General features: G+C 38.2%; 3 protein-coding genes across 3 annotated transcripts; all 3 read left to right on the top strand.

The window, feature by feature from the left end:
• The first annotated feature begins 1195 nt into the window (after window positions 1–1195).
• On the top strand, window positions 1196–4743 carry LOC106156004 (uncharacterized). The gene is made up of 2 exons (XM_013531065.2): window positions 1196–1382; window positions 1907–4743. The coding sequence occupies exon 2, from the start codon at window positions 1952–1954 to the stop codon at window positions 3239–3241; it is 1290 nt and encodes a 429-aa protein (XP_013386519.2). The 5' UTR covers window positions 1196–1382; window positions 1907–1951; the 3' UTR covers window positions 3242–4743.
• A 3028-nt stretch (window positions 4744–7771) lies between these two features.
• Window positions 7772–11034, top strand: LOC106156011 (uncharacterized). Its single transcript, XM_086994380.1, has 2 exons — window positions 7772–8088; window positions 8735–11034. Exon 2 carries the CDS (start codon window positions 8783–8785, stop codon window positions 10046–10048), a length of 1266 nt encoding a protein of 421 aa, XP_086850506.1. The 5' UTR covers window positions 7772–8088; window positions 8735–8782; the 3' UTR covers window positions 10049–11034.
• Window positions 11035–12979: 1945 nt separating this feature from the next.
• LOC106156012 (uncharacterized) lies at window positions 12980–15860 on the top strand. Its single transcript, XM_013531073.2, has 2 exons — window positions 12980–13620; window positions 14269–15860. The coding sequence occupies exon 2, from the start codon at window positions 14317–14319 to the stop codon at window positions 15574–15576; it is 1260 nt and encodes a 419-aa protein (XP_013386527.2). The 5' UTR covers window positions 12980–13620; window positions 14269–14316; the 3' UTR covers window positions 15577–15860.
• The last annotated feature ends 777 nt before the right edge of the window (window positions 15861–16637 follow it).

Here is a 16637-nt window from a genome sequence, read left to right as displayed (position 1 = left end):
TGCTCCATAGCTGCTGATTAAACACATTTCCAGTCCCCTCTCGTTAACATCTGTTTTGCACCATACCTCATTTACATTTTAAATTACTGTTTAAACCCTGATTTCTCTATCTTTTTTTTTATCAGTAGAAGGTATGCGTAATTATACCGTACTGTACATGTTACAAAGGATCGCTTGAATCTACTAGGTACAACTGAATATATTTGAACCGTTTTAATTCATGTACTAAACATAAGAAAGTCATTTGAACCCTAACGGATTCAATACATTTTTTGCGTTCACTGTACAGAATGGACGCGCAACTACATGTATAAAACATACACACAAATATGACAAGAAATACCTGGGAAAGCCGGTATGACGTGACAGAGCACCCCCCCTTCCCATGATAGAGAGTCCGGTTCCATTAATTTGCACATTTTTATTCCATACATGCAGGGACGGATTCAAAGATATTTTCTGACAGTCTTCCAAATTATCTTTGTTGATCCATCCTCCATTTTTGACCGTCTTCCGACAGAAAAAATCAGATACCCGTCAATGTAAACTTGAAAATCTGTCCGTCTTCCGGAAGACCCAGAAGACGGCCTAAATCCACCCTTGACATGTATCATGCATTGGCTAATAAGAGAGTCAGGCCCGTAGCCAGCAATTGCAAAAGGGGGAGGAGTTCTTTTTCTGAAAATGTGAACCTTTTCTCATGAAACCTTAGTTCACCTGGATCAAATTTACCCAGAGTGGACCTTTCCCGAGCAAAAAGGGGGGCTCTTTCGACCCCCCCCCCCCCCCGAACCCTCCTGGTTACGGGCCTGAGATTTATCTTAACTAAGAGAACTGACTGCCTCTAGCCCAGCCATTATTCCACTTTCAGATCGTTACGCATATGTAATATTCCATATAGTGCATTTTAAGTTTGTGTGGTGAGACACCCGAGTCAAGTAAATATCTATTTATTCACCAGACGATCTATCTGTAGTACAAGGTAATTTTATTTTGCTTAAATTGCAAGCCTCTCCAAGTCTTGTCCGCTGTTACGCACGATCTTTTAGAGATGCATATTTATCTAACAGATAAGTTTTCCTCCCGTTTATTTAAATGACGCTGTCCAAAGTTTTGCGATCTACTAAAACGACATTCTCGCATCTCATCACTTCACGGGATCATTTTGAATTATCTCAAACGGATACGATCTCTTTTTAGATAAACGGTTATATGTTATACCTTTAGGAGCACAGCACATATCATTATCATACAATTACACCTGCTGGCCTATTCTGATTAAATCAGAAAATCATGAAAATGCTGCCATTAGTTTGTGCCTAAGTTCCAGTATACTTAGACCTTCGGTGGGAGAAGGGAAAACGAGACGCAAACAGTGACAGGTACTGTTGAAATGCTTTTTTTTCTACTAAATATTTTTAACACCCGTAAACGCTGTGTATTAGGGTCATTTAATTACATACTTTGGTTAATAGACAGAGATCACAGTTTCAGCTTTATTTACGGAGATGGGAAGGGGTGCTTGTTTATAAACAGGCTGAAATGTTTAGGTGTAGCCTATCAGTGCGTGAAATTTCATGAAGATATACGAGCAACAAATTTTACTATGCATTTTAAAATAAGAATGCTGTCACAATGGTGCACTTTTACCAGTATTTGTTGATGGAATACACAGAGAGCCATACCTCACATTACATGTATGAACACAGCGGTAGATATACCTGTAGAGCTGCACCCGAAAGCATTTTACAAACATTTCAAAATAAAGATAATACACATTTTTAAAGCGTGAATAGGTAATAAAATAAATTATCAAACATAAAATTATTTTCATATAAAGATAAAACATTGAATTTCTTCCCGTTAATATCTAATACAGAAAATATATATATATCTTAAATTACAGATTTTGAAGAGTACCAGATTTATCGATGGTCAACAACCGAGGGATATGATGACAACTAAGAAATTCACACACGTACTTTTCTCAGCAGTAGTGACTGGTTCTATGTTGTGGTTTCTATGGATAAATCAAAGCGCTTTAGTGAACAACAACAGAGAGGACATTGATGTCGAGGCAGCCAATCCGAAAAACTCAAAAACAGCGCCTCCTACTGGCAGCATGGGAACCGCATACGACGACCTGCCCGAGTCCGTAGACTTAACAAGGGGGGTAAGGTATGCAGTTGTGCGACAGAGAGATCACAGACTGACATCTGGGAAGCGATTTGTGTATCTTATTGAGAGCCCAACAAAGACGGCCATTGAAGGATTAGAAGAAACTAAGGAACGCGACGTGATTTGGATGACGTTTGCAGATAGGTCTGGTGACATTTACGCCCCGGATACATCCGTTGCTTCCGGGAGAAGTGTGCTTCTTCAGCACGCGGTCAACTTAGCGGCCCAAATGCAAGACGGCGGTTATCTCTACTATATATTCATGGACGACGACTTGGAGCTTTCGGTAAAATCAGACGGGCAGGTCAACTGGAAATCTTGGCTCAAAATGGCCGCGGATCCTTTTCAGAGATTTGAGGAGTTTTTAATGTATTACCAACCTGCTGTGGGTTACGTGCGTTTCGAAGACATGGTCAGGCAGTTTGTCAATAAACAAGAACCCGTAAACTTAAACTGGGATTTTGATGAGTGTTTGAACGCTTTTCACAAGGATACACTGTCCTTTCTGATACCGTATGATTTGCACCTAGATTATGAATCGTGGTATAATGGCGCCTGGATGACTCGTCAGTTGATTTCGATGCTGTATCACAGCTATCGCATTCAGTGCAACTCGCTGCTTGTTACAAATCGTATACACAAAAGATCTGTTTCAAAGGAAAGATACAAGCAATATTTTGATTACGAAATACCACGAAACTACATCTCGTCTGCATTACTAACGAAAACAAAAGCCAGCCCAGCCAAAGCCAACCCATTAATCAAAGCTGTGTTAAAAGGAACGTCCTCCCGCCAAGATCCTGGTACCCTACAACCGGGCTCTAAAATCAAGATTCCCGGCCAGCCAAAACTAAAAGGCAACCATTCGTACCTTGTAACGCCTGATTTCATCCTACAGCATTGGGACCCTACCCATCCCATGATCAGAAAAAAATTAACTTGGTTGCAAAAGCCAGAAATACAGAAAATTCTCGGACTAGATAACCGTCGTCTGCAGCCGTTTACACCTGACACTTTGTACTGCTCCGCACCAAATAAATTTTCACTGACTATTGGACAATGACATTAATTTAAAAATATACTTACCAATCACTGGACTTTCAAACGACTTCAACATTAAAATTTATTAATTAAATTAATGCTATCTTGTCCTAAATATGTTTTATTCAATGTCATCGTTCGTATGAAAGAGAAGATTATTTTCTGTTAATGCAAAAGAAATATTTGTTTCTCCAGATATTTATTCATACCCTTAGTTACAAAGATGAAAAATAACCGCCCAGGATAACAATCTTTGCCTGTAACGTTCGAAAACAAAAAAATATTCACTTTAATGTAAATACTGGACACTCGCATAGATCTGCCAGATATTTTGCAGCTCTAGATAACAACGTTTCGTCCTTATCACAAGGACATTTTCAGGGAAATGTCAGTGCAGGCGACACTGCCGGTGGTATTGAGGTCATCACATGACGACTGGTGTAACGTGACAGAGAGTCCTCCATGATAGAGAAAGCAACACCGTACAGAAGACGAAGGGGTTCAAAAAGCTCGCATAAGTTCGGATCTGGCCGAAAAGCAGGTTTCTACTGTTTGCAAAGTTTGTGATTTAAAAAGAAAAAATGGGAAAATTCATGAAAGTGAATCGTTGTCCTATAATGGACAGAGAATTCAGAAAACCAATAGTTTTCCCTACCTGCTGTTAAATCACAATGGGAAGTTCGTCACTACACAGGGGGCAATTAATCATCGTTTAGCTGCGTAGTAGGCGTGCCAGACATCTAAAAGCAATTTAGCGAAAAATCCCTTGGAGATGGATCGATCCTGCTAGTACGATAGTGTCTGGGAATGGTCCCTTGGACTGTCAGATATCTGGGAGCATTAAAACATATCGGTTGTAGCCAATTTTTTTTAGAACGTTTATATGATAATTCAATTCACGAAATTTGTATAATAATCCAAGAATCATCTAAATGTTTATTATACAGACACTTGACGGGCATTTTGACCTGCAGTGCTACCTAAGAAAAAGTCTCTCTTTTAAAACAAGACAAACAATATGTCGATTCATAATATCAGACCATAAACTAATGATTGAAAACGGGAGATACCATAACCAACCAAAAGAAAATAGAAAATGTATATTTTGCGATGGAAATTCATAGAGGATGAAGTTCATTTTGTCTGTATTTGCCCACATAACAGTGATCTAAGGAAAAAATATTTTAAAAATTTACTGGAACTCAGAATTTAACAGCTAATTGACATCTGGGGAAATTTTGATAAAGGAATGCAAGAGAAGGAAAAACCTGGGTGTAAGAACTATGCGAAATACGGCACTTAAGTCTCATATTAAATTTATTAGTATTATTATTATTATCATTATTGTTGTTATTTATAATATTATTACTATTGTTATTATTATAAAGACATTTCGTATGTAAACTATTGTTGTACCGCACCAATGTAGAAGATGTCACGGAAAAATCAACTATGAAATGTCCCTCTGGTGAACAACCAGGCATTTTGGGCTTGTCATCTGATGATAATAAATATGGAACACTGTCAGCTTTTGATGTAATCGAAACCACTCGAGTCGACCATGCATAATCTTGTGACATTTCCTGAAGAAAGTTATGAAAAACCGCCGTAGGCAAAGTAAGAAGGTCGTCCACGAAATCTTGAAAAATATAGACCGTCATCCGAAAGACCCAGTAGACGGTCTCCACCCGCCCCTGAGGACGGTAAAAACGAGACGAAAAAAGTGACAGGTACTGCTGACATGGTTTTCTTTTATACTTGGTATTATTTAACAACCGTAAACGCTGTGTATTATATTTAAGGTCATTTTATTGCTTTGTTAATACTTTTATACGCAGACTTAAATCAAATATGTTTGTGAGTAACAGTGAGTAAAATTTCATAGAAAGATTTCATAAATAGACTACACATTATGGAAACAACGGTAAATGTATCTGTACAACTGCACTTTGCAATTGCATAACATTTTGCAAGCATTTTCAAAAAAGATAGATAGATAAATATAATTTTAAAAGCGTGAATACACATTTTACAACGAACCATTCAAAGAACATCATTTAGTGACCTGTATGTTATGCATACTCCATTTGAACAAGTAGGAGAAAGACTGGGTCCTTTTTTAAACCAATGAAGTTATTAGTGCAAGAGTTTTGATAAAAGGAAACATCGATATTTAAAAATGAACAAGAAATAAAATAAATTACCTAACGCAAAATAATTCAAAATTATTGTCATGTAAGGTGAAAGCAGCGTTTCTTCAACCAGTAGCTAATATGGAAAACATGTAAATAATAAATATAGTGGTTTATCTTAAATTACAGCTTTTGGAGATTGCCGGATTTACTGATGCTCAACTACTGAAGGTTATGATGACAACCAAGAGGTTTATACACGTTTGTCTGTCAACAATAGTCACTATTTCTGTGTTGTGGTTTCTATGGGTAGATAAGATCACTTTAGTGAACAACAAAAGAAAGGACATTGGCGTCAAGGAAGCTCCTCCTATTACTAGGATAGGTATCGGGTACGATGGCTTGCCTGAATCCATAGATTTATCGTTGGAGATAAGGTATGCAGTTGTGCAACAGAGAAATTACAGGAGAACAACTGGCAAGCGATTTGTGTATCTCATTATGGGTCCAACCAAAAGGGTTATCAAAGGATTAGAAGAAACCAAGGAACGGGACGTCATTTGGATGACATTTGCGGATAAATCAGGTGACATTTACGCCCCGGGGACATCCATCCGGTTTTTATTGTATCTGTCCTTTTAAACAGGGCTCCGTAACTCGAAAGCAACGCGAATAGCGATATCACCTTTTATTTCGAGGCTGTTATATGGAGCGAGTATAGGCGAGATATGGAATCGAGACACTAACGCACGTGCGCAACATAGCGAACCTTTCGAGATACGGAGCCCAGGGCCCCGTAATTCGAAAGCATCGCGATTTGCTACCGAGCGCAAGCGTCTCGATTCCATATCTCGCCTATACTCGCTCCATATAACAGCCTCGAAATAAAAGGTGATATCGCTATTCGCGTTGCTTTCGAGTTACGGAGCCCTGTTTAAAAGGACAGATACAATTTTTTTATTATTATAAAAAACAGCGGGACTACTTATCGTCTGCATTGCTAAAGAAAAAGGCTACACCAGCCAAAGCCGACACGTTACACGTGATTTTGTTTATCACCAATTTACATGTATTACAAATGTGACTAAGGCAGCGATGCTTTACAATTTCATTACATCTTTTAATTCAGCAACTCACTGCCCCATAGCTGCTGACTTTAGAAATTCTCTAGTCCTCTCTCGTTCACATTTGTTCTGCATCCTAACTCATTTACATTTTAAATTACTGTTAAAACCCTGACTTCTCTATCTCTCTATTCTACATTATCAGTAACATGTATACTTAATGATAATGTACTGTACAAAGGATCGCTTGAAACTATAATGTACAACGGAATATATTTAAACAATTTTAATCCGTGTACAAAACATAAGGGTGTCATTTTAACCCCAACGGATTCAATACATTTTGGCGTTTACTGTATAGTATGAACACACAAATATAAAAGATAAACAAAAAATGTGACAAAATGTGCCTAGGAAAGCCTTCTACACTCTTGCCCAAAATGGTTGGTACACGGAAATTTTGGGATGCATATCGCCCTGTTTCTTTCATTATTATTGATATTACCAAATTAATACTGTTTATATTGTTAAATATGTGAAGCTGGAGGATTGGTAAAGTCAAGGAGAAACAACCAATGCAAATGTGAAAAAAGCGTTAATTTATTTAGGGTTTTTTTTTCTCATGCCCCCAAAGAGAATACTTTTTTTACATAACAGTACCAAGTAAAAAATTAAACATAAATTTATACTGTGATTGACAATTAATATGAAATTAGGGGAAATTGTCAAGAAACATCTTCAGAGTTCATTACTAATCTCAATAGCGGGTATGCCCACCCCGAGCTTGGATAATGGCCGCCAGACGGCGTGGCATACTGTGAACTAGAGTAACAGCTCTTTGAAGAGGAATTCTGGTCCATTCATCTTGAAGGGCATCTCGCAGTTCATCTAGATTTGCAGGGGGAGGATTCGGCTAGATTGGGATGTACTTGTTATTCTATTGCCAAAATAGAGCACTTTTACTTTGTGATGCCAAAAGACATCCGAATAAATATATATTTATACATACCTGGAGGATCATTTAACAAACTACCTGTAACAAAAGATAATTTCATATTGCTGTAATTGCAAGCCTCCCCAAGTCTTGTTTGACTTCATGTACGACCCTTTAGAGATACATATTTATATGATGCAAATTACTGTTTTCCTTCCTATACATGTACATTTAAATGATGCTATCAATGTTAAGCATCTGTCCAAAATTATACAGATTACAGATTAGTAAAAGGCAGTCCAATTTTATTGTTCAAAATTATACGAACTATCTAATCTACATATTCCTATCTCATTTCAAGCGACCAATTTGGAGTGCCTGAAACTTATACGATCTCTTTTAGATGCGGAAACATGATACATGTCGAATTTTATAACGAGTTTCCATTAAATTTCACACGTTGGCCTATTCCTGTTGGATCACAATATGATTGACTTCACATAGTAGTCTTGGTTGGAGTGGAAGTAGTAGCTCACATTAGTCAATATTGTATAGAACGGTCGTTGTCGCCCAGATGACGATTTATTCAAACAAACTTTCACACAGACAATCATGAAAAAATGCCAACAAGTTCCGAATTAGTCGTCCGTTCACGGAGTCTTCGTACCTAGGCTCTAGGAAGCAGTTTTATGAACACTAAAGCTAGAAGGACGGGAAAACGAGGCAAAAACAGCGACAGGTACTGTTGAAATGCTTGCGTTTGTACTTGGTGTAAAGGCTGTGTATTTAGGCTGTGTATTTAGGTCATTTTATTATTTTGGTTAAAAAATGGAGAACAAAATTTCAGCTTTATTTACGGGGGAGGGGGTTCATTTATACGCAGACTGTTATCAAATATGTTTGTGAGTAACAGTGAGTAAAATTTCGTAACGACATACGAAAACAAACTATACTACGCATTTAGAAATAGGATTGCGGCCACAATGTTAGTGTTCGATGACGATATAAATAGATACCGGTAGTTCACATTATGGACACATCGGCAGATGTACCTGTACAGCGCTGCACTTTGCCACCGGTCGAATATCATTTTGGAAACATTTTCAAAACGATATATATATATATATTTATAATTATAATTTTAAAAGTGTAAATACGCATTTTGCAAACACCGATTCAAAAACAATATTAAGTAAACCGTATGCTGTTTTAACACAAAGGTTTTAACAGAGAGAAATATCAATATTTAAAAAAGAATAAGAAATGAAATGATTAAAAATGATTGTTATATGAGGATAAAGCAGTGATATTTTCTTCAAACAACAGCTAATATACTGGTAGAAAGCTACTTAGTCATATATATGGTTTTCTATCTTATATTACAGCTTTTGGAGATTGCCGGATTTACTGATGCTCAACTACCGAAGGTTATAATGACAACTAAGAGGTTTATATACATATGTCTGTCAACAATAGTGACTGGTTCTATGTTGTGGTTTCTATGGATAAATCAAATCACTTCAGTGAACAACAAAAGAAAACGCATTGAGGTCAAGACAGCCCCTCCTACTACAACAAGTAGGGTCGGCATTGGGCACGATGACTTGCCGGAGTCCATAGATTTAACGCTGGAGATAAGGTATGCAGTTGTGCGACAGAGAAATTACAGGCGAACAACTGGCAAGCGATTTGTGTATCTCATTATGGGCCCAACCAAGGGAGTTATCAAAGGATTAGAAGAAACTAAGGAACGGGACGTTATTTGGATGACATTTGCAGATAAGTCAGGTGATATTTACGCCCCGGGGACATCCATCCATTCCGGTAGAAATGTGCTTCTTCAGCACGCGGTCACCTTAGCGGCCCAAATGAAAGATGGCGGTTATAGTTACTATATAATAATGGACGATGACTTGGAGCTTTCGGTTAGGTCGGATGGGCAGGTCAATTGGAAAGTTTGGTCCAAGATGGCATCAGACCCTTATCAGAGGTTCGAGGAGTTTCTTATGTATTACCAACCTGCTGTGGGTTATGTACGTTACCAAGATATGAGACAGTTTGTCAATAAAAAACTACCCGTAAACTTGAACTGGGATTTCGACGAGTGTTTTAGTGCTTTTCACAAGGATACACTATCATTTTTGCTACCGTATGATTTGCACCTAGACTATGAATCTTGGTGGTATGGCGGCTGGATTACTCGTCAGTTGATCTCCATGCTATATCACAGCTATCGCATGCAGTGCAACTCGCTGCATGTTACAAATTCTTTATCAAATAGACCTGTTTCAAAGGACAGATATAAGAAATATTTGGATTTTGAAAAGCCGCGGGATTACGTCTCATCTGCCTTGCTGACGAAAACCAAGACCAGCCCATCCAAGCCAAACATATTAATCAAGACTCTATTGAAAGGAACCACTTCGCTCGGAAGTCCAGGTACCTTACAGCCTGGCTTTAACATCAAGATTCCTGGCAAACCGAAACGAAAGGGTAACCATTCGTATCTTGTGACGCCCGACTTTATCCTTCAACACTGGGACCCTACCCATCCCATGATTAAAAGAAAATTAACTTGGTTGCAAAAACCAGAAATACAGAAAATTCTTGGACTAGATAACCGTCGTCTGCAGCCTTTTACACCTGACACTTTGTACTGCACCGCACCGAATAAATTTTCACTGACTATTGAAAAATGACATCTAACGACACATATACGTTCCCATCAAATGTACCAAGTATTATCACAAAGTTCATCTGGTAGGGTATACCCCCACCCCCCATCCTTCCCCGTTGTTAAGTTATAAATTTCCTCGGTAATAGTACATGTATCTTGAAAGCATGCCGCTTGAAAGTCAACTTGCTATCTACATGTGAAAGTATCTTATTCGCGTTTTTTTCGTAGCTGAACGTAGCTAAAACCAAAGAAATGATAGTGGATTTTAGAAGGAATCAGAATGTAAAGGTACCACTCACCATTGGTAATGATGAAGTTAGTAGGGTAGAGGAATTTAAACTACTTGGTATACACCTTAACAGTAAATTGAATTGGAAAGATAACACCGTAAAGAGTGTAAAGAAGGCACGGCAAAGACTGTATTTTTTAAGATCATTGAGAACTTTTACTGATAGTGTGCCTATTTTAGTCAATTTTTATAGGTGTGTAATTGAAAGCATTCTAGCGTACGGAATTATAATATGGTATAGCGGAACAGCTGGGGAGGAAAGGAAGAAATTAGCAAACGTTGTAAAAACTGCAAGCACGATTATCGGGCAAGATCTCCCCAAGCTGGATGATATTTTTAAGGACAGGATGGAGAAAAGAATTGTCAACACCATGAAAGACGCTTTCCATCCTGCATCCTCTCTTTTTACTTTTTTACCAAGCAACAGTAGACTTTTAACTTTTAAAGGCAGTAAACGCTTTTTAAACAGCTTTTATCCAAGTGCAGTGACGCATTTTAATTTGATCTCAAAGCTAAATTCTTAATTTATTTATTTATTGTATTATTTTATTATTTTACTCTGTATATTGCTCCAATGGAAAATGATTTCCGATTTTTATAATTGGCTAAATAAACTCTTATCTTATCTTATCTTTTCTGCCAAATCGAAACTTCCTCAGTACAAATGGGATTTCTTATACTAATAAATATTTGTAGCGTTGCTCTACCTGACCCTGCAATTGGATTTGTTCTTTTATACCATTTCTTATTATTCAATTTATACATTCAATTTATTTCAAAGAGACTGGCCGGTCACTTAGGGCGCCTTGACCTCGTTTATTTCAGAAAGGAATTTCGACATATTAGTGATGATATGCAGTCTTTAAGGTCCGCAGGGGGAAAGGAAAGTATGTTTGTAGATTGTGCTGACCAGGGCTCCGTAGCTCGCGAATTGCGAATAGCGATAACCTTTTATTTCGAGTCTTTTATATGGGGCGAGTATGGGCGAGTTATGGAATCGAGACGCTTGCGCTCTCTCGCAATGCGCGATGCTTTCGAGTTACGGGCCCTGAGAAATCTGACTCTGGGACGTTATGAAATGCATTTGTGCCGTTACATGTATCTCTCGTCTATTTGGCACGAACAATATGAAAACCAAAGTAATGTGTTGCCGCTGCGCGTCACATAGCTGCTGACATAATACCCAGCTTAAGTTAATATTTTAAAAGGATACACTATCATTTCCGATATCGTATGATTTGCTCACGTGCGCAAGTGTCTCGATTCCATGGCCCCGTATCTCGAAATAGAATCGGTTATGGAGTCGAGACACTAACGCACGTGCGCAACATAGCGAACCTTTCGAGATACGGAGCCCAGGGCCCCGTAATTCGAAAGCATCGCGAATTGCTACCGAGCGCAAGCGTCTCGATTCCATATCTCGCCTATACTCGCTCCATATAACAGCCTCGAAATAAAAGGTGATATCGCTATTCGCGTTGCTTTCGAGTTACGGAGCCCTGTTTAAAAGGACAGATACAATTTTTTTATTATTATAAAAAACAGCGGGACTACTTATCGTCTGCATTGCTAAAGAAAAAGGCTACACCAGCCAAAGCCGACACGTTACACGTGATTTTGTTTATCACCAATTTACATGTATTACAAATGTGACTAAGGCAGCGATGCTTTACAATTTCATTACATCTTTTATTTCAGCAACTCACTGCCCCATAGCTGCTGACTTTAGAAATTATCTAGTCCTCTCTCGTTCACATTTGTTCTGCATCCTAACTCATTTACATTTTAAATTACTGTTAAAACCCTGACTTCTCTATCTCTCTACTCTACATTATCAGTAACATGTATACTTAATGATAATGTACTGTACAAAGGATCGCTTGAAACTATAATGTACAACGGAATATATTTAAACAATTTTAATCCGTGTACAAAACATAAGGGTGTCATTTTAACCCCAACGGATTCAATACATTTTGGCGTTTACTGTATAGTATGAACACACAAATATAAAAATAAACAAAAAATGTGACAAAATGTGCCTAGGAAAGCCTTCTACACTCTTGCCCAAAATGGTTGGTACACGGAAATTTTGGGATGCATATCGCCCTGTTTCTTTCATTATTATTGATATTACCAAATTAATACTGTTTATATTGTTAAATATGTGAAGCTGGAGGATTGGTAAAGTCAAGGAGAAACAACCAATGCAAATGTGAAAAAAGCGTTAATTTTTTGAGGGTTTTTTTTTTCTCATGCCCCCAAAGAGAGTACTTTTTTACATAACAGTACCAAGTAAAAAATTAAACATAAATTTATACTGTGATTGACAATTAATATGAAATTAGGGGAAATTGTCAAGAAACATCTTCAGAGTTCATTACTAATCTCAATAGCGGGTATGCCCACCCCGAGCTTGGATAATGGCCGCCAGACGACGTGACATACTGCAAACTAGAGTAACAGCACTTTGAAGAGGAATTCTGGTCCATTCATCTTGAAGGGCATCTCGCAGTTCATCTAGATTTGCAGGGGGAGGATTCGGCTAGATTGGGATGTACATGTTATTCTATTGCCAAAATAGAGCACTTTTACTTTGTGATGCCAAAAGACATCCGAATAAATATATATTTATACATACCTGGAGGATCATTAAACAAACTACCTGTAGCAAAAGATAATTTCATATTGCTGTAATTGCAAGCCTCCCCAAGTCTTGTTTGACTTCATGTACGACCCTTTAGAGATACATATTTATATGATGCAAATTACTGTTTTCCTTCCTATACATGTACATTTAAATGATGCTATCAATGTTAAGCATCCGTCCAAAATTATACAGATTACAGATTAGTAAAAGGCAGTCCAATTTTATTGTTCAAAATTATACGAACTATTTAATCTACATATTCCTATCTCATTTCAAGCGACCAATTTGGAGTGCCTGAAACTTATACGATCTCTTTTAGATGCGGAAACATGATACATGTCGAATTTTATAACGAGTTTCCATTAAATTTCACACGTTGGCCTATTCCTGTTGGATCACAATATGATTGACTTCACATAGTAGTCTTGGTTGGAGTGGAAGTAGTGGCTCACATTAGTCAATATTGTATAGAACGGTCGTTGCCGCCCAGACGACGATTTATTCAAACAAACTTTCACACAGACAATCATGAAAAAATGCCAACAAGTTCTGAATTAGTCGTCCGTTCACGGAGTCTTCGTACCTGGGCTCTAGGAAGCAGTTTTATGAACACTAAAGCTAGAAGGACGGGAAAACGAGGCAAAAACAGTGACAGGTACTGTTGAAATGCTTGCGTTTGTACTTGGTGTAAAGGCTGTGTATTTAGGCTGTGTATTTAGGTCATTTTATTATTTTGGTTAAAAAATGGAGAACAAAATTTCAGCTTTATTTACGGGGGAGGGGGTTCATTTATACGCAGACTGTTATCAAATATGTTTGTGAGTAACAGTGAGTAAAATTTCGTAACGACATACGAAAACAAACTATACTACGCATTTAGAAATAGGATTGCGGCCACAATGTTAGTGTTCGATGACGATATAAATAGATACCGGTAGTTCACATTATGGACACATCGGCAGATGTACCTGTACAGCGCTGCACTTTGCCACCTGTCGAATATCATTTTGGAAACATTTTCAAAACGATATATATATATATATATTTATAATTATAATTTTAAAAGTGTAAATACGCATTTTGCAAACACCGATTCAAAAACAATATTAAGTAAACCGTATGCTGTTTTAACACAAAGGTTTTAACAGAGAGAAATATCAATATTTAAAAAAGAATAAGAAATGAAATGATTAAAAATTATTGTTATATGAGGATAAAGCAGTGATATTTTCTTCAAACAACAGCTAATATACTGGTAGAAAACTACTTAGTCATATATATGGTTTTCTATCTTATATTACAGCTTTTGGAGATTGCCGGATTTACTGATGCTCAACTACCGAAGGTTATAATGACAACTAAGAGGTTTATATACATATGTCTGTCAACAATAGTGACTGGTTCTATGTTGTGGTTTCTATGGATAAATCAAATCACTTCAGTGAACAACAAAAGAAAACGCATTGAGGTCAAGACAGCCCCTCCTACTACAACAAGTAGGGTCGGCATTGGGCACGATGACTTGCCGGAGTCCATAGATTTATCGTTGGAGATAAGGTATGCAGTTGTGCAACAGAGAAATTACAGGAGAACAACTGGCAAGCGATTTGTGTATCTCATTATGGGTCCAACCAAAAGGGTTATCAAAGGATTAGAAGAAACCAAGGAACGGGACGTTATTTGGATGACATTTGCAGATAAGTCAGGTGATATTTACGCCCCGGGGACATCCATCCATTCCGGTAGAAATGTGCTTCTTCAGCACGCGGTCACCTTAGCGGCCCAAATGAAAGATGGCGGTTATAGTTACTATATAATAATGGACGATGACTTGGAGCTTTCGGTTAGGTCGGATGGGCAGGTCAATTGGAAAGTTTGGTCCAAGATGGCATCAGACCCTTATCAGAGGTTCGAGGAGTTTCTTATGTATTACCAACCTGCTGTGGGATATGTACGTTACCAAGATATGAGACAGTTTGTCAATAAAAAACTACCCGTAAACTTGAACTGGGATTTCGACGAGTGTTTTAGTGCTTTTCACAAGGATACACTATCATTTTTGCTACCGTATGATTTGCACCTAGACTATGAATCTTGGTGGTATGGCGGCTGGATTACTCGTCAGTTGATCTCCATGCTATATCACAGCTATCGCATGCAGTGCAACTCGCTGCATGTTACAAATTCTTTATCAAATAGACCTGTTTCAAAGGACAGATATAAGAAATATTTGGATTTTGAAAAGCCGCGGGATTACGTCTCATCTGCCTTGCTGACGAAAACCAAGACCAGCCCATCCAAGCCAAACATATTAATCAAGACTCTATTGAAAGGAACCACTTCGCTCGGAAGTCCAGGTACCTTACAGCCTGGCTTTAACATCAAGATTCCTGGCAAACCGAAACGAAAGGGTAACCATTCGTATCTTGTGACGCCCGACTTTATCCTTCAACACTGGGACCCTACCCATCCCATGATAAAAAGGAAATTAACTTGGTTGCAAAAACCAGAAATACAGAAAATTCTCGGACTAGATAATCGTCGTCTGCAGCCTTTTACACCTGACACTTTGTACTGCTCCGCACCGAATAAATTTTCACTGACTATTTAAAAATGACATCTAACGACACATATACGTACCCATCACTGTACTTTCAAATGTTCCAAGTATTATCATGACGTTCATCTGGTAGGGTCCCCCCCCCCATCCTCCCCCGTTGTTAAGTCATACATTTCCTCGCTAATAGTCTCTTAATAGCATGCCGTTTGAAAGTCAACTTGCTGTCTAAAGGTATCCTATTTGCGTTTTATTCTACCAAATCGAAATTTCCTCAGTACAAAAGGGATTTCTTATACTAATAAATATCTGTGGCATTGGTCTACCTGTCCCTGAAATTGGATTTGTTCTTTTATACCATTTCTTATTATTCAATTTATATATTCAATCTAATTCAAAGAGACTGGCCAGTCACTTAGGGCGCCTTGACCCCGTTTATTTCAGAAAGGAACTTCGACATATTGTCCTTGTATTTTAGTTGTGATATGCGGAAAAGGAAAGTATGTTTGTAGATAGTGCTGACCAGGGCTACGTAACTCGAAAGCATCGCGAATTGCGAATAGCGATATCACCTTTTATTTCGAGGCTCTTATATGGGGCGAGTATGGGCGAGTTATGGAATCGAGACGCCTGCGCTCTGTCGTAATGCGCGATACTTTCGAGTTACGGGGCCCTGAGAAATCTGACTCTGGGACATTTTGAAACGCGTTTGTGACGTTACATGTACAGGTACATGTATCTCTCGTCTATGTGACACGAACAATATGAAAATCAAAGCACTGTGTAGCCTCTGCGCGCAACATGGCAGCTGACATACATGTAATTCCCGGCTGACAGGATGCACTATCATTTCCGATATCGTATGATTTGCACCTAGATTATACATTTTCGTAAAGCACGGGCACCGTGCGATGAAATTGTCCGTGCGATTTTTTTTAATCACAAGGAGCTACGGGAAACGCCGAGTACGTCTACAGTACATGGCCTTAAATCCGTACGATTCCGTGCGATTTTGCACGGCCACCGTCTACCTCCGCTCAGACGCCTTACGAAAAGGCCATTACAAGCAGCATACGTGCACCGTACGGGCATCGCATTTCAAATTTAATCTAGGC

This window comes from Lingula anatina, chromosome 8 (assembly GCF_051362555.1).
Source record: "Lingula anatina isolate TDL-2025a chromosome 8, LinAna3.0, whole genome shotgun sequence".
Taxonomy (NCBI): Eukaryota; Metazoa; Brachiopoda; class Lingulata; order Lingulida; family Lingulidae; genus Lingula; species Lingula anatina.
This window is presented reverse-complemented; position numbering and strand designations above follow the sequence as displayed.

Coding starts and splice junctions, on each gene's coding strand:
- LOC106156004 (XM_013531065.2), top strand. CDS start 1,952: ATGATGACAACTAAGAAATTCACACACGTACTTTTCTCAGCAGTAGTG.
- LOC106156011 (XM_086994380.1), top strand. CDS start 8,783: ATGACAACTAAGAGGTTTATATACATATGTCTGTCAACAATAGTGACT.
- LOC106156012 (XM_013531073.2), top strand. CDS start 14,317: ATGACAACTAAGAGGTTTATATACATATGTCTGTCAACAATAGTGACT.